Below are 18273 nucleotides of genomic sequence, written 5' to 3'. Positions count from 1 at the left end.
ATACCTATCTACATACAGCTGCATAGACAGCGTGTTACACTTCCCGTACACGTTCTTTCTTTCATTCTCTCTCTCTCTCCCTTTCTTTGTCCTTCTCTCTCTTTTTCCACCCACCATTCCATTTCCCTTAAACATTTTGTTCGTCGTTTTGTTTTTAGTTGTTATTTATGTAATTATTAACATTTTCGCTTCTAAGCTTTGTTGTTGTTGCTGCTGTTGTTGTTGTTGTTGCTATTTTTGTTGTTCTTTTGTCCCCGGCATTGTCACTGTGGGCGTCCTCTGGTTTTTGGTTCTTGCCTGCTGTCATTCTGTTGCTGTTTTCATTTAAATAATAATTTCATTGCGAGCGCCCTCAATGAAGATTTGTGCTACCCCCCATTAAAAACAGAAAAACAAAACAGACGAAAACAAATGGGAAATACAAGTGAGGGCCGGAGGTGTGAGCAGATTGTTTCAGCTAATGAGGAAATGTTTACTTGAATTTCGCGCTTTTCAACATGGCGTAAACGTAATGTGTGAAACACGTTGACTATGTCGCGCCTGATTATAAATTCGAGTCGCATATTAGATCAAAGAGAACTTTATTATAATGCGAAACATAAGTTGTGGAATGGGAATAATACGTGTATACTATTATAAATGGGGTGCAATATTCCTATGCTTACCCACACTCAATATTTTGAATATATAAAAATATATACAAATTTTACCTTGCATATATTTGACTAAGAAATAATCTTTGCTTATCTAAATAAAATTATAGAGCACTTTAGTTTCTCTCAGAATAAAGATATATATTCGTATATATTTCTGTATATCTATTTCACACACACTTCAATATTTCTAGAGGAAGCTAGAACTAATTAGGTTTAGTAACAGCAACTTTTTATGTATGTTTAGTGTATAAATGTTTTATTCCACTCACACCTGTTTTCGTTTTGTTTTTTACCTGCAGACCTTAGCAATTGTTAAAGCTCAACAATTGTATTAACTTTTATACACACACACACCCTTACACACGCAAACATAAATATCCTCACACACAGTAAAATATCACAGAGTCTATGTGTGTGTGTGTGTACATATCCTTGGCATGGCATGCAAAATCTGCTCAACTAATGAATTCAAGCGTATTAATTATTACGCATACGCCACATTGTGCGAAGGACGTTGAGCACAGTCAACACAGGCAACCCGGCGCTCATACCCAACCTCAAAACCCATCACCATTCCCACCCTCGCACGCTCGTTCTCTCTCTATCTCCCTCTCTCTCTGTCTCTTGCTCCCTCTCGCTCTCTCTCATTTTAGCTCTTGCTCCATAAACACGCGCCCAACCACCTACTCAGAGGCGCAAATTGTGCTTTGCTCGTTCGTCCTTTTTGCTGGTGATGCTTCCTGTGCTGCCGTTTAGAGGCTGCCAAAAAACATTTATACAATTTTGCACGGAAATACGCATACACACACACACACACCAGCGCACACTCTCACACACACACACAGCGCATAAAAGTTTAAGCAGCGCAAAAATGCCAAAAAGTTTCCACAGCATTCAACACAGAAAATGGCACAAAAAGCGAGCGCAAAACAGCATACAAAAAAAAAAAAAATAAATAAATACCAAGAAAAATCTATGAAAATGAAAATTAAAGCAAAAAAGACAATGCAAATCTGACAGCAGCGAGGAGGCGTGGTTGAGTGGGAGAATCAAGGGAAAGAACCGACGCGAAAAAAAGGGTAGAATAAATTTTTTTCCTCGTACGTCAGTCGAGCAGCCAACATATTTTTGGTAAAATTTTATTTTAATGGATGCTACAGAAGTTGTTTTTTACAGCTTAAAGCTTAGCCAGCTAAGTATCGAAAAACTATATATACTATATGCAGTTATGCAAAAAATTTATATGCAAATATAATGGTTGGAAACAGTTCGCTTTAGCATTTGAGATACTTTTTAAGCTGCTGAAAAAACAGAGTCGAAATCGAAATTTAAGACTGAAATGGTTTATTTAAATATGGGAAATTGATAATATTATAAATATATGAGATAAATAAATAAATGGATATAAAAGAAAATTTATGCTATATTTGCTATGGTTTATTACAAAATTGAATATTATATTATTTACAGTATTTATATCTATTCGAGGGTATTTTCAAATCGTTACACACCGTGCCACACTCAAAAGGTAGCAAAAGTTGTTTGTTGGCAGCCAAGTTTGAGTTTGAGCTGAGTTGAGTTGAGTTGAGTTGAGTTGAGTTGAGGTTAGGCCCCATTTACAGGGTAGGACCTCGGCAACACTTGATGACACGCACACATACACACGTGTGTGTATATATATGCGATGCTGTGTATAAGTAAGTGTGTTGTCGCTGTTGTTGTTTTGCCTGCCACATGGCACAATGGAGCGATTGTTGTTGGAGCTCCCGTTTCGGTTTTGTGCGGCTCCTACGTTATCATTCAGCGTGCAAGCTGTTTGCTCATTGTCTATTTATGCAAACACACACACACACACACATGCACACGCACACACATATGTGACTGCCAGAGCGAAGGAGAGCGAGAGAGACAGGGATACAGGGACAGAGTGAGAGAGATGTGGAGCAGAGCGAGAGATATGAGCACGTAAGCCAACGCATTGAGGGCCAACTGAAAATGGGCATTTCGTTTGGAAGCTTGGGGCAATTCAACCCAGCCCCCACCTCTCGCGCACACACACATAACCACACACACACACACATCAGGCACGTGTGTTAAACAGACAGTTACAATTTGTATATCAACTGCGTTACAGCACACTCACTCACACATGTGCATATCATGTATATAAGTGTGTAAAGCGAGTATCCTTCGCAGTGGCCGTAAAGTGACGGCGGTTGTGGCCCCACAAAAGCACGCACATACTATAGCACATATATGTTGATCACTGTGTGTGTGTGTGTGTGTGTGAGTGAGTGTGAGTAGTGTAACGGTAAAACAGACATTGACAATGCATTTGCTATGCTCGACTGCCACACCCACAGCCCTAACAAAAACAACAACGGCCCAGCAAACATTTGCATGGCAAATGCAGACGGCGGTGCAGGAGTGAAGAGCGAGGGTAAGGGTAAGCGAATGAGACTGAGAGTCTCAATGATTGCTTCATTTGTTATGTCTATTAAGTTAATATAACATATATGTATATAAATATATATATATAACTTTAAGTGGGCACATTAATTGAATAAGCCATGGCAGAGACTGAATTGACAATATATATATATGTCTGTATATATATTTATTTCTTTGTATATAAATGCGATTAGCGTAGGCAAATTGAAGAACAGAACACAGCTGAAAGACAGAGGGCAATCAGTAGTCTGAAAATCTGGCCTACAATAAGAGACAGCCGTAGTATTTATTATAGGAAAACCAAATTTTATATAAAAGTATTGTATTTATTATAATTTATGAGAATTGCATAGAGATCCGAGTCTTTGAACAAATTTTTATGTAGACTTGTTTTACTTCTCAAAAAAATAAAATGTGACGATCATAAAGAGAAAACTTTTCAAGGAATCTATTAAGAAACATATTTGTCGCCGCTCTGTACAAATATGTTTCTTAATAGATTCCTTGTATTGTATTTTGTCTATTATTAAATAAAATTATATTTCTCATATCTTAACTATGAGCACACGAACATTTTCATAAAACATCATTGAGCTTAACTATATAGTTAATAATTGATGAGAAGCGCATAGAAAGCAGATAATTCAAAGTGCCTTTACAAAACATCAAGTATTAACATTCATGCATCACACAACTTGGGTATTCTATCACATAATCGACGCACACTCACACACATATATACTCGCATATATAAATATATTGATAAATCATGTATACATAATTCCCAATTGTCCTCACATACTCACCGATTGATGGGTTTACCTCAAAAACTTGAGGCCTTAGAGTGGCCTTACATTTCTGTGTATGCGAATGTGTGTGTGTGTGTGTGTGTATGTATGAGTGAGTGAGTGAGTGAGTGTGTGAGTGAGTGAGGCAAATACGCACAAGTATTTAGCATTTCACAAATGCCATACCGCAGCTGCTACAGCTACTTGATGGCTCAGTCAAGGGTTGGGGTTGGGGTTCGTGTTGGATGTTGGATTTGGGGGGAGCTGGGCGCTGGGTAGGTCAACTTTTATTACCATCATGACCCGCAAATCGCACACAAAATCCGCATACAAAACTCACAAAAGCCTCTTGGCATCAAAGAGCAGTCGGGGTGGCTACCTATATATGTCCTCTGCATGTCCTGTGTGTACTAGCGTGCCAGCTTGTGTATATATGTATATTTGTGTGTGTGTGTGTGTGGAAGGATATGCTGTGCCATGTTGATCGTCTGTCCGTTTTCCCATTTGCTCTGTGCACTTAACTTCTGTTCGCCTGGCACTTTGTAAGCAAATTTTTAAATTTTGCCTCCATATACAGACATGTTTGCATGCGCATGTATACATGTGCACGTGTGTACGCTTGTACATACGTTAGCTTGTGTGTACATGTGTACATATCTAGCATAAGCAGTCGTGTATGTATGTGTGTGTGTGTGTGTGTGTGTGTTTGCCAACACTTGCCCAGTTGTCTCGCCCTGCGTGTTTCAAAATAGTCAATTTCATTTGCTTATATTTCTTTCCGTATTTTATTTCAAAGCAAATTTATTTTACAGATTTATGATTTACTTGGTATTAAAATATATTTTCGATCAATTTTTAAATGTTATTAAATTGAAGCTTAAATAATTAAAGTTGGGCAATAAAAGTGCGCATATCGAATAGACTTTTATGCACTCAACTGGTTAGTTGGTTAGTTGTTGACTTTTACTGCTTTTACTTACTGTAGGTCAACTACTCTGTTTATGGCTTATGGATGTGAAGTGATGGATAATAGTAGTAGTTGTATAAGTATAGCTTGTCATTTGGATAAAAAGACTATTTCAGTTCAGGTCTTCCAGTACTGCGCAGCCAAACTAGGAATTGAGTTCATTCTTTCCTGTTGCCTCCGGGAAACTTTAGTGTTATAATCAGAGCTTATAAGGAGGTCTGATTAGAATACTGCCTATAGTTATTTTAATGCATTGAACAATTACAGGGTATACTCTGCTCAGCTTGGAAATATAAGTCCTATCATATACTAAACACTTTTCATATTTGTTACACTTTTTCAAATCATAATCAAATTGTATTCTAATTAATTATTCATTAGCGAATTGTTGCTTTAAATATATACATCTATAAAATATATTAAATAGATATATTTATATAAATACACATATTTATAAACTTAATTAAATATATATACATATTTATAAATATATCGCCCACTATGACATTTAAAGTTAAAATTCGTTTTTGTTATTTGGTTGAGAAATTCATAAGTGTGCATTATTAGGCAGCCATAGATGTCCACACACAAGCGCACATAAACACAAAGCTCGCACACATACACACATATACACACATACACATACACAATCCAGTGGGGACGACAGGTGCTTGGTTCAGTTTGCCGCCCACGCCGCCCAATGCGCCACTTAGCATTTAAGTGGGCGGCATTGTGGGTGCCCAACACTCGCACCACATGCCCGCAAGCCGCCCACGCCGCCTGCTTGTGCCGCACCCCCTCCTGCACTCCCCACACAGCGCCTGCTAAGACATTTTGGTAAATCTTCTTTAACAAGCGCAGCCAAAGGCAACAAAAACAAGAAGCGAGCGCATAAAATGCTATGAAAAAGCAAACCAAGCCAACACACCGAACGGGAGTGAAAGAGAAAGATAGCGACAGAGACAGATAAACTCAAACATAAGTCGCACACACACACACACACACTCACACACAGACACACAAACACACAGTGAGGTAGCTAAAGCCGCAGGAGCGGCAAGGACGTTGTGTTATAAATTTTATGAGCTTGCCAGCAGCAGCAGCAGCAGCTGTATATGTATAAGTGTATCTATACGTATGTGTGTGTGTGTGTGGCTGTGTGTATGTGTGTTGGCTCATAAAAATAAGCTGCACTCGTGCCACGTTTTCCACGCTTTTCTCACATTTCGTGCGCCGCTGCTCTCCACCTCCTGCTCCTTCTGCTTGTGCCACTTGCTATAAAAAACTTTGCTTGGGTGTTGGCATTTGTTTGCTTGCTGTACATGTGTCTGTGTGGGAGTGTGTGTGCGTGTATGTGTGTGTATGTCTGTGTGTATGTCTCTTGGCAGTCAGTCAGTCAGGCATTGTTGTTGTATTTCCCTTTCGCCTGGCAAGCGGAAACATAACCAGAAGGATAACGCTATAATGCCCCAGTGGTACAATACATACGAAAAACATTTCACGACTATGTCTCTTGCTTTCCTGCTCTCTCACTCACTTTCTCTCTCTCTCTCTCTCTCTCTCTCCCTCCCTCTCTACCCCTCTGCCTCTCTCTCTCTGTGCTGGCTATGTATTTTTCTTTGTTAGCCACTCCACTGTTGCCTTTTTCGACTTGTTGTTGTTGTTGTTGCACAGCTTTTGGCTTTAGCTTTTCTTGCCATTTTTCTCATTTTCTTTTGCCACTTTTTTCAGCTTTTTTTTTTTTTTTTTTTGTATTACTTCACATTGTGAGTATATACATATATATATGTATGCATGCATGTGTATGGATTTCCAGCAATGGCAGTTGGGAATGTTGTAGAGCTGCATATCAGAGTTCTATAGTGTAAGCTATTTAGGAAATATTTTGAAAATAATTTCCTTAAAATACTGGTTCTTAGAATGGCCATAAAAACAAAAAATAAACAAACTCTTATATATTTAATATATATAAAAACTACTTTCATATCAGATTTAATTTGTTTTGAGCATTTATTTAGTAAACTGTTCAGGTTTTATGTATGTATAATAGCTCAATTGTTAGTATAGGATATTGATCTTGGATTTTATAATAAGTGCTTTGTGTGCAGTCTTAAAACAGAGTATATTAGTTTTATTTGAAGCTATTCTTCTCCCTCTACAACAGCAATAGACTTTGAGTCTAAAATATAAGACAAATTTGTCTGGTATCCTCGATTATACATACAAGAGTTTCCTTTTATATATCTCACCCATATTTTTACATCAAACAGAGCATTACGCAGTCGCCTATACCCCAGTCCAATTGTCTGTCTTGTGGATGTAGATTGCGTGTGGCTGTTTTTCCTGCTGCTGCTGCTGCTGCTCCTGTTGACTGTCTGTTGTTCCTGTTCGCCTGTTTACGTGCGGGTTGGTTTGTTACTCTTATTTTTTGCTCATTTCTCACAGCTCTCTTCTCTTTTTGAGTGTATGTATATGTGTATGTGTGTGGAGTACATAGTATATGCTGCTGCTTGAATTTCATATAATTTTTGTTGCTTCATTCAATGTTGGTTAAATGTGGTATACTCAAGAGAGTTGCGAGCAATTTCATGGGATCGAGCGCGATAAATGCCCCTTCACAGCTCGCCTGCTGTCGCCCTCTGCCCACAAAAGTATGCTATGAAAAAACGGGAGGGAGGGAGAGAGGCAGCGAGCGAGTGAACGAGCGAATGAATCTCATGCAGCACGCACACAACCAAATAGAAAAGTGAGCTCGTCTTGCATTTTATGCAGTTTGCCACGCCCACAACACTATTTTTGGTGCTCGCCAGCTCCCTTTTGGCCCCTGCTCCTGTTCCTACTGCCTCCCACCTCTGCCCCAGAATTTGCTGCTGAAAATGATTTCAGTTTCAGTTATTTTCTCGTACTTTTTTTACGATGACGCTGCCTTTTCGTATGCTTTGTTTTTGCCTGATAAGGAACAGGGTGCTGCAGGGGCAGAGGGCGCGGAAAGAATTGTGAAACGGGCACAGTGACAGCAGCGTGCGCGAAAATGAAATAAACTTTATATGCCACTCGCTGGCACAGCGGAAGAGGAGTTCGTGAGGAGGCAGCCCCGGGATGGAGCGTCGCGTCCATGTAGGTGCCCCTTTTTTGCAACGTCGACGCGGTGACGGAGGCCAAGTTGAACAGGCGACAAGCGCGTGCAGCAAGTGGCACATTTCACGCGGCAAACGAAACCCAGCGAGTGGCAAGCAAACAACAGGCAACAAGGGTAACGGAGCTCTGTGCCAGCGTCTGTGCGCCCGAAAAACACATTTCGTATTCAGTGCTCGTAAAGTAGAAGCAGCAGCAGCAGGAGGAGCAGCAGCAGCAGCAGCAGCGGCAGCAGCAGGAGGAGAGAAGCAGCGGGAGTTTAGTGAGATTTTTTGGCCATGGAGTGGTGGGCGGTGGGGGGGACGTGGCAAGAGAGAACGCTTACAGCTAGCTGATGTTTTATGCTGTGGGTTTTAAAAATCTTGCGTTGATGTCGTTGCGTGTGGCGCAGCTTTTCATTGTTGTTGCAATTGTCGTTGTTGTTGCTGCTGCTGCTGCTGCTGCTGTTGGTGCTGCTGTTGTTGTAGCTGCTGCTATACAGCTTCCACCTGACGAGCACATAAAACGAAAAGCAAAGGCGCACAAAACAGTTGAGCGCCTGAAATAGCAAAAATGTTCAAATTGCAGCAGTAAAATTTTAGCTCAGCGCCATAAATGAAAAACGAAACTTGTCTCCGCTCCGGCGATTTTTGAAGTGCAGCTCAGCCAACAACAGTCGAATGCCATAAAGCGTTCGGGGCGGAATTTAAGTGTGGCGCAAAAACTGGGCTAGAAGCACAAGATGTTACCAAGAGAGCCGTAAAACTGAACTATAATGAAGTGATATAAGATCTATGCATATAATATATTAAATTATGCAATTAGATTAGATTAAAGCTGGAATTGGAATTAAAGTAGCAAATTGTATATATTTGGGAATAATAAGCGATAATATACAAAGAGTTACTAGACTGCCTACAATTATTTCTGGACTATTTCTGGGCTTATATGAATACAGATTATACTAAGAGAGCTTAAGCCAATCAAGCTCGCGATGGTTTTCTATTCTAATTGTTCATCTCAAATCCAATAGCATCACCTATTTAGTAAGAGGGAACAAACATCATAACAAAAACTTAACAATTCTCGACTCTAGACTCTAAAATCAAGCTTCAACGAACAGAAATGCTTCAATACTTTTCAAGTTTTCATTCGCTGCTTGTTTTTATCCTAATAATTGCTTTTAGTATGGAACTCGTATATTATATTTTGCAACATCATTTCACATTTCAGACGTTTTAATTGAGGATTAGTCAAGAGAGACAGAGACGGAGCGAGAGCGAGAGTGAGACAGAGCATAGAAGAGCGCGCCAAAGAAGCAAACATTTCTTTTCATTTGAGTCGAAGCTTCTCACCCACTTGTCACTTGCGTCCATGCATTTTTAATAGACGCTCTGACATGAAAAAAACACACAGAAACTAAAAAAAAGGAGCAGAAAAAAAAACATATTTGCCAGCGCGGCGTATACGTAATTTTCGCATATTGCATATACGTTGCAACGGCAAAGTTGGCAGCATGTGGCATATAATGCAGCAAGACTTCAACACACACACACACATATTTCATGGCTTATGTAAGCAAAGTGAGTGGCTGAGGTGGGGGCTGGCAGTGGGGGTGGCGGCAGCAAGCAAAAGGCAGCGCTTTAGTGTCAACATTTTGCATGGCGGAAAATGCGAGAAAAGCGAGCACAAGCGAAACAGTTCAACAGCAAAGAAAAACAGAAGAGAGAGAGAAAGAGAGAGAGCCGCCAGGCTGAGAGGGCTGAGTGTGCAAGTGGGTGGTTGCACTGTGGGCGTGTCAGGCAGCAGCAGCAGCAAGCGGAAGTTGAGTTACAAAATTAAATTGATAATTTTTTTGCAGCAACAACAAAAAGTTGACTCCACAACTATGCGAAAAGTAAGTATGTGTGTGTCTGTCAGAACAGTGTATGCTTGTGTGTGTGTGTGAACAATGGCGACGCAGTCAGCGTCAACGTAATGCACAACGGAAACGGTTGAAGTACATTCACATGCCACAACAACAACAACTGCAACAAAAAGTAACTGCATGGGATGAACAGCAGCCAAGGAAGTTGTCTGCTGTCTCCTTATATATATATACCCACATATATATATATATAATACATATACATATCTGTAGCAAGGACACGTAGACGCCAATGCACTCAAGCAGAGATGCGAGCAGCAGCTAAGTACATTGCCACTGGCAACACGTAAAAGAGAAAAAAACAAATAGGAGAAGAAAGATCAACGAGGGAGCTACTGAATTGCTTGCAACGAAATGTTGCATGCTCGACCGCTGTCCGCTATCCACTATCCACTATCCACAATTTGTGGCAAGCTGCTTTCAAGTGGCACACGCAACATTTTAAATGTCAATACACAGCTCGAGCAGTGATCAATTTTTGTTCTCTCTTTTGCTTTTTTGGGCATCGACCATCGACTTGATGAAGTGGCAAACACCACGCGTCTCGGACAGCCCCCACAGGCCCCTCCGCAGAGCAGGCAAAATAGTTTGTTGAAAAACTTTGCAATAATGCTGCAAAAGCAAATACTTGAAGACCACTCAAAGCAGCCCCAACTGCCCCGGCCCTGCCCCCGCCCCGACCCCGCTCCCTCCTCGATCAGCCACCTTTCTTGGCGCCATTGGAGCGGCTGTTAATATGACAAAAAGCAGCAACAGCAGCAGCAGCAACGGCAAGAAATGCAAAAGTTTTCTTGCAACGTATACCCAGCCCCTGCTCCCAGCTCCTTCAAAGATGCAGACAAACTTTGTGCCGGGTATTGCAACGCTTTATTCCATGTAAAGGACCCCAACGACAACAACGACAACAGCAACAACAGCAAGAACCATAGCAATTACACCAACAAATCCAGACAAATTTAAAGGCAAAAGCCCGTGAGCAGCATCCACAACAAAAGTTTTGCACCAAAGCAACTAAATGAAATTTTCATGCTGCATTCAAAAAGTGAACCAGCGAAAGGAGAAAAAGAAGATGAAGAAGAATAATCGAGAATGAGGAAAAACTTGAGAATGAAAAAGCAAGCGAAATAAATAAACGTATGCGAATTCTTATAGAGAAGTCTGCTTTCATCAGGGTAGTACTTATAAGAAAGAAAACGAGTTTTTTCTTTTAATTAAAAAGTCAAGAAGGCAGCTCAGAGATCTGATTAATAATAATTTGTAGAAATATATATGGAGTGCATATACATATGTATATTAAGATAAAGGTATATTTTTTTATGAGATCAATAAATTGAAAACCATATTTGTCGTATTAAAAGTTTTCTTAAAAAAGGCTAAGATAGTAAATTAGACATTTAACATAACGTATATGATAATATACGAAAGCTGCTTACTCCTGAAGGGAGAGGAGTATATTACGTTTAGTTTAGTTTTAGCTGAAGAAAGAAATGATCCCTGAGTGGATAAGAAGTCTTTCTTATGTGCCTCAAGTATTTTTACTATATAATCAATAATCTGGAGCCTATGTAGCTCTAAAGCAACCAAAAATAAATAGCTGCATATACATAAATATATACATATATACCTATACACAGCTAATTTCATAAAAGTTGAAGACCAAAGAGATAAAAACAATATGAAAATGGAATTCGCAGCAGTCTTCAGTTTGCTTGGCCTTCTGAAATATTAAAATCATTTCAAAATTAAGTTCAAATTGCATTGGTGTGGAGGCCATTCGTGGGGCTGTTGGGTGCGATGGGTGTGGTTTCATGGCTGGGCTGGCTTGGCTGGCTTGGCTAGCTTGTCTGCGACCCCTGGGCAGCCACTGGCCGTGGCCATAAGTCGACTGTTAAATGCTACTTACGGCTGCTTCATATTCCATAGGGCAGCGCCCCGCCCACAGCCGCCCTCAGCCGTCCTGCTCGGAGTCTGGCATAGGCATAGGCTATTACTTTTTGGCATAAAACTTTGTCCTCAGCTCGGCGTTGACTTCTTTCGTTTCGGCTGCCAACTTTTGCCAGACGCTGTCGTATCCTCGTTTGGTTTGCCTGTTGTTCTCTGCAGTTTCTTTTCTACAGTTTGCGAGTTTATAAAAGCCTCAGCTGGGTGGGAGCAGGCGGTGAGTAGCTGCTACTTTGGGCGTGGCACCTTTGGCGTTTTAATTACGCAAAAACGTAAAAGTTTTTGTAAAAGCGAAATGCAAATTAATCGATATCGTTTAAGTTAATGTGACGCCCACCAGCACAGAATTCGGTAGCATTTGATGTTTATGAAGAAGAAAACCAAGGAGGAGGAGGAGAACGAGTAGCAGTAGGGAGTGAGTACTTAAATCTCCACAGAGCATAAAATTGGAATGTGAAGCAACAAGGCCTAGACATAGAAACGGCAATTAAAATCAAATACTCTATTCGTCTTCTTCTTCTACTTCTTCTTCTGGCTGTTTATATATGCTAATTAATTGGCCTTTAGCCAAGTAGACAACAGCTGAAAGTGAAGGGAGTTCGCATCGAGTATCACCAGCTCTCAATGGACCATAAATGTTAATTTCGAATAAAAAAAATGATCAACGTTCATGAAGACAACATCACCTACAACAGCAGCAACAATAACAACAACAACAACAATGAACAGAGCCACAAAATTTAGCCTAATGAGATTTTTCAACTTATGACAAGTTATGCTAATTCAGCAACTGCTGCCACAAAAGGCCGCATTGCGGGGGAGCAGAAGTTGCTATTGTTTAAGGCCTCCCAGCCGTCTCGTCTCTCTCGCTCCACTCCAAGCCACTCGACTGGCATGGGAAGCGCTAAGCAGCGAAAGACGCTCGCCTGACCCAGTCCATAATGTAATGATTCAATGAAAACCTCTTAAGATTGAAAGCTGCTTGCGGCCCGAAGTGTCGCTGCGCTTGAGATATATTTGGGAATTTGGGGTTATTATGAGGTTATTAGTTGAGGTACTCATATTACTATTATTAATGCTAATAGTAATACTCATTCGAATGGTCAGAGTAATACCTACACTAATACTAATATACTACACTAATATTAAAAGTAGTTCTTATACTAATGCCAATAATAATCCCAATAATAATGTTATTGCTAATGCCACTGATAATACTAATTTGAAAGCTAATATATAAAGAGTAATATATATTTCTATTATGTATATTGAACTGTGCCCTTGATCTTCAATCAATTAGTCAACCTGTAGCCGTCAATAGTTCATTCATTTTGTCACTCTTCAAGTTGTTTCCATATTCATATATTCTCTCCAAGAAACATTAATAACATATAGTTAACAATTAGTTAGATTGCAAACGCGATCACATAAAAGCGATTCGCTTCGAGGCAAGACCATAAAAGATGTCATATGGCCTGTATTACTAATTTTTTGGCAAACAAACCAGTTGACAAATGTGCGCAATAAAAAAAACAAACTAAAATTTCAAACGTTTGTCAGTTGCAGCAGCTGCTGCCCAGACACATTTCGGCGCGTTGCGTAGGTCGGGCTTGAAAAAAACACACGAAACTTGGTTATTTCAAGAAATGTTCACGAAAAAACAAACAATAAAACTTGAAACCTAAAAGAAACCGGCTTAAAACTGTTGAAATTCGTTTTTTGGTTCGCTAGACTTCCTCGCGCATTTGCACTCGCATAGCACAGCCATCACACCCACACCCACACACACTTACACTCTCGTGCACGTATCAGTAATGCGTATTACGTATACGCAGTGCTCGCCGCAATGCTGAAACACATTTAGTTAATCGCACAAATGCTTTTAATAAATATGTTACTCGCTGGGTATATTTGTTGTCATAATAGCCAATAAACCAAGCATACACACATGTACACTCATGTGTGCGCGTGTGCATGTGTGTGCGTGTGTGTGTAGCAGTCACTTCAATCCAAAGGCAATGACACAAATGTTTTATAGCCCTGTCAGGCAGTGGCAGGTCCTTTAGCCACTTGCTCCTGCCTTCCGCACAAAACACAGCCATTCACATTCACACACCCATTCACACGAACGCACACACACACACACACACACTCGCACACAGTTGAGTAAGTATGTGTGGGCTCGTTCTTGCTTCTTGGGTCCACAAAATGCATTTCTAATTAAGTTAATTGCGGCAAATGCTAAACTTAAGTCACTAACCTAAATTAATAAAAGGCTGCGCAGCCAACATATGAATGTGAATATGAATGTGTATGTGTGTGTGTGTGTGAGAGTGTGTGTTTGTATGATTTGTGTATGCGTAATACCCAGGAAATAACTTACTGCTATTACTTATAATGCCTTACATGCATGCCCTTCAGCAAGTGAGCTTTATACGTTAGCTAGAGCAATATAGTTTGGTTAGATTGATTAGATCTAAATAAATTGATTATACATGCATATGGTATGCTAAAAATAATTTATTATAAATAATACCTCATTGCTTATAGCTTTTCGAATTCTGTCTATTATATATTATATCAATCTACACTATTATATATGCTATAATGATTGGATTTTTAAAACTCTCTCACGTTGTATCGATTCGTGGCTCAGTTATTCTATTTGATCATCTCCTAAAGCTTAAAGCTCGTACTAATGCTTATCCTATGACTTCATGAGCTTTCAAAGCCCATTCCAATGTATCATGTTTACTCTTCAACACCCAATAAACCTCTTTAATTAAGTATTGACCTTAGATTTCCTGCTAATGCGCAAGAGTGAACTAAGCGACCCTCCAGCAACGCTTATAGAGCAATAAATGTTTGCTTCGTGTTGGGCGCCTTGTTGTAATTTTATTTAATAACTGTTTTGTTGTTGTTTATGAAACATTTGCCGACGGCTGTCGGTTCGTTTCACACACCAACAACACCGCAATCCACACTCTCACACGCACACGTTTAAGGCGGAAGTGAGCAGCGCGCGCGTGTGCTGTCGGCTGAGGCAGCGACGTCGACGGCAACAGCGACTGCGGCAGCGGCAACGACAGCGGCAGCGGGACAATCATATAAAAAGGGACAATTGGACAACTGGGCGCCGCCTGCGGTGTCAACGATGCCATTTGGTTTTGGTTCAGTTCAGTTCGGTTTGGTTTGGTTTATTGTTCCACTTTTCATGTCAAAGTTATTGTAATTGTGTTAAGGCATTTCCCGTGTATATTCTACACACTCACGCACACACACACACACTTACGCACACACTTACTGAGCTATAAATAAGAATCGGAGCAGTGCCGTAGGGCGGTGCAGACACTTGTTTGACTTTGGCTCAGTCGCCATGTTTGTTGGCGTCTCTCACGTCACGCTTCCCTCTCTCCTACCACTCCCTCCCTCTCTCTCTCGCACTCTTTCTCCCTGTCGTCTCTCATTTTCCTTATGCCAATGTGTCCATGTATTTTTTAACGCACATCATTATCATTCCGTTTGTGTTTTGAACGGGCGCACAGCAGCTGAAAGCAGGCGAAATCCAAATGCTGTTGACTGGGCGCAGCTTTCGCCAACTCACACCCAGCCTGAACAACCACACACACACAGGCATACATATATGTATATACAAAAAGAATGAGCAAATAAAGGAAAAGCTTATGGTTTTTGCTGTTGCTGCTGCCTTTTTGTTGTGTTCTCCCTCTCACTCCTGTGTTCTTTCTCTCTCTCTCTCTCTGGCTCACTGGTTGATTTTTGTTAGATTTCTTTTTTGTGTGGGAGCTTGGCGTGGTATATAAGCCACTGAGTCTGACTCTATGTGTTGGTGTGTGTGTTTGTATATATGTACACTCGGAGTACAAATAACAAAAGGATACAACAAACTCAGAACAGAAAGTTTTGACACTTTTATACTTGGCTTGCAGCGACCCGAAACCAACCCAATAAACCGACCCATTCACATTTCGGGGGGCTGTTGGAGTTGGAGGTTCAGTGGGTTGTTTAATGGAGCCTGGCGCGTTTGTGTTTTCAAAACTCGAGCACATGAGCGTGTGTGTGTGTGCGCGTGTAAGTGTTTCTGTGTGTGTGTGTGTGTGTGTGTTTGTGTATGTGAATAGAAATGGGTCTATTTGGGCTAATATCATTGTAACTTATGATATTCATATGATATTATTGCTTGGAGCCAAACTCAATCGCAGCCTTGTGGCTTGGGTTGCCTTGAAATATTAAAGAGTTTAGATTTTGTTGTTTTTTTATGATTATAATTATATGTGCTCATGGAAGTTAATATAAAGAGAATATTAAAATGTATTTTAAATGTTTTGTTTTCATTTAAACCAGAAATTTTATAGTATGAGACAAAAGTATACGTATAGATTATTAATAAATATTTAATCGATTACATGATATCGATTATCAATAACAGTCATCGACTACTTAAACTTACCCGATGGAGTAAAACCACAGCAGTCAATGGTATAGAAGTCAGTTTCCTATCTCAAGTAGCCTTTGGCATAGTTTTCTGATATACAATTAAATACCATACTATATACCATATCAAAAGCTAACGCATATTCCAACATTCACATCCAATTATCATTCATACAAATACGCTAATCACAATGTTTGGCAACTTATCCAACAGGAATAGGAACCACTGCTATGGGGGCTTCAACTATGAGAATTTTTTGCGGTAAGTGTTGTTTGGACAGCAGCCTGAGCCATAGCTAAGAGAAAGAGTTCGGCCACAGCAATGATGAGATGCTAAAGATGGGCTATAAGCCACCGTTGGCCATCACCACTGGTACCACTGTGGTGGGCTTACTCTTTAATGCGGGCGTCATGATTGCCACGGATTCCAGAGCAACGCGCAGCAATTTGGTTAATTCGAATGCAACCCCAAAGATTTGTCGACTGCAGCGTAATATATAGTAAGTGTCCGATTGATCAGATAGCGCTTGCGCGACTATCCCTTCCTTCTGTGCAGTTGTGGTGGCAGTGGCTATGCCAGCGATCTGTCTAGGCTGACGCGACTGATGGAAGAACAGTGCGCAATGCAACGTGAGGCGACAAATGGGCGTATCCTTCCCGCAGTCTGTGCTAAGCAGGTGGCCAAGACGCTACTAATGAGCGCGATGGGCCGCATGATGATTAGCTTTGTGCTGGGTGGTGTGGATCCCGAGGGTGTGCACCTCTACAGTGTGCACTTCGATGGCACCACCGAGATAAGCCAGTACACCTCCGTTGGCAGCGGGCAGTACAGCGCTATGGGTATCATGGAAAGTCGCTGGAGGCCGGACATGACCGAGGATGAAGCACGCGAACTGATTGTCGATGCCGTTAGTGCCGGGATCGACCATGACCTGTCATCTGGCTCTAGCATAGATCTAGTTGTCATACGCTCCAATTATACCGTTGCTAAATGCACGGAAAATATCCATAGACCCTTAGTACCAGAGGCTAAACCAATTATAGAGACAACCGAGGTCAAAAAATTAGAGGATGTTGATATTTATATTGTGGAGGAATTGGTAATGCCTCTATCCCTTATACTACCAATGCCAATTCTTCAGAAGACTGACAAGAAACCCATCAGGCGAGATGCAGTGCGTAACACACCAGCACTCACACAGATAACTCTCAAGCCTAGAACAGAGGATATAGATGATGAAGATGCACCGCCCAAGAAGAAAAGAAAGATTTGAACATGGTTCCAAGTTAGTTAAATGAATAAATTGTTGGAAGCAGCTGGAACTGTTACTTCTAAGTTAGTTAACCTGAGAACTGAAAAAATTTGCCTTTTATATAGTATTCTGAATATACACTTTGTGGGAATTTCTTTAAATAAATTATGCAACAAAATTTTTAAAAATTCAATATCCATTCGCTGAAAAAGTGTTGGTAAACAAAACAAATACAGCTCAGACTCAAATAGTTAATAATCGATAACAATAACAGCTTTTCAAATTTGTAATAAGGTAGTTGAGATTACCGCAAAACTAGAATTTAGTACATTCAATCGTTAGTGTTATATTTTAATGACATTTATGTACTTTATTTTCTTTTTTTTTTTAGGGTTAACAAAATGGTTGTACATAAAAGACTTTTATTTTGTTGTTTTGTGTTGGCTCGCATTGCACAGTTAACCATTAAATTACATAAGACATATATAATTTGACATTGCCTATTTGCCCCATCGTTCAGCGCAATATTTCTTCAATTTCACTTTCCTTATTTGATAATTAAACGTGTTTTATTTCTTTTCGTTTCTATTAAGAAGCTATTTCGAGTGAGTCGAAGTTTGGAAAATTTTCTTACAGTTATCATACTCTGTACAGGTAAAAGATTTTTACACATTTCTGTTGCTTGGGAGTTCGTCTACAAATCCGTTATAATATTTCAATTATC

The 18273-nt window shown here is 40.2% G+C and overlaps 1 protein-coding gene across 1 annotated transcript; it reads left to right on the top strand.

Moving 5' to 3' along the window:
* Window positions 1–16433: 16433 nt before the first annotated feature.
* LOC6582331 (proteasome subunit beta type-2) lies at window positions 16434–17737 on the top strand. Its single transcript, XM_002007998.4, has 3 exons — window positions 16434–16558; window positions 16617–16796; window positions 16853–17737. Exons 1-3 carry the CDS (start codon window positions 16488–16490, stop codon window positions 17568–17570), a joined length of 969 nt encoding a protein of 322 aa, XP_002008034.1. The 5' UTR covers window positions 16434–16487; the 3' UTR covers window positions 17571–17737.
* The last annotated feature ends 536 nt before the right edge of the window (window positions 17738–18273 follow it).

This window comes from Drosophila mojavensis, unplaced genomic scaffold (assembly GCF_018153725.1).
Source record: "Drosophila mojavensis isolate 15081-1352.22 unplaced genomic scaffold, ASM1815372v1 contig_74, whole genome shotgun sequence".
Lineage (NCBI taxonomy): Eukaryota > Metazoa > Arthropoda > Insecta > Diptera > Drosophilidae > Drosophila > Drosophila mojavensis.
The sequence above is the reverse complement of the archived record's forward strand: the minus strand, read 5'-3'. Positions and strand labels throughout refer to the sequence as shown.

What these genes read in the sequence shown, in the direction of transcription:
- LOC6582331 (XM_002007998.4), top strand. Translation starts at nt 16,488, where the DNA reads ATGTTTGGCAACTTATCCAACAGGAATAGGAACCACTGCTATGGGGGC. An exon ending in AACTATGAGAATTTTTTGCG is followed by an intron (nt 16,559 to 16,616) that starts GTAAGTGTTGTT and finishes GTTCGGCCACAG; the next exon opens with CAATGATGAGATGCTAAAGA. An exon ending in CGACTGCAGCGTAATATATA is followed by an intron (nt 16,797 to 16,852) that starts GTAAGTGTCCGA and finishes CCTTCTGTGCAG; the next exon opens with TTGTGGTGGCAGTGGCTATG.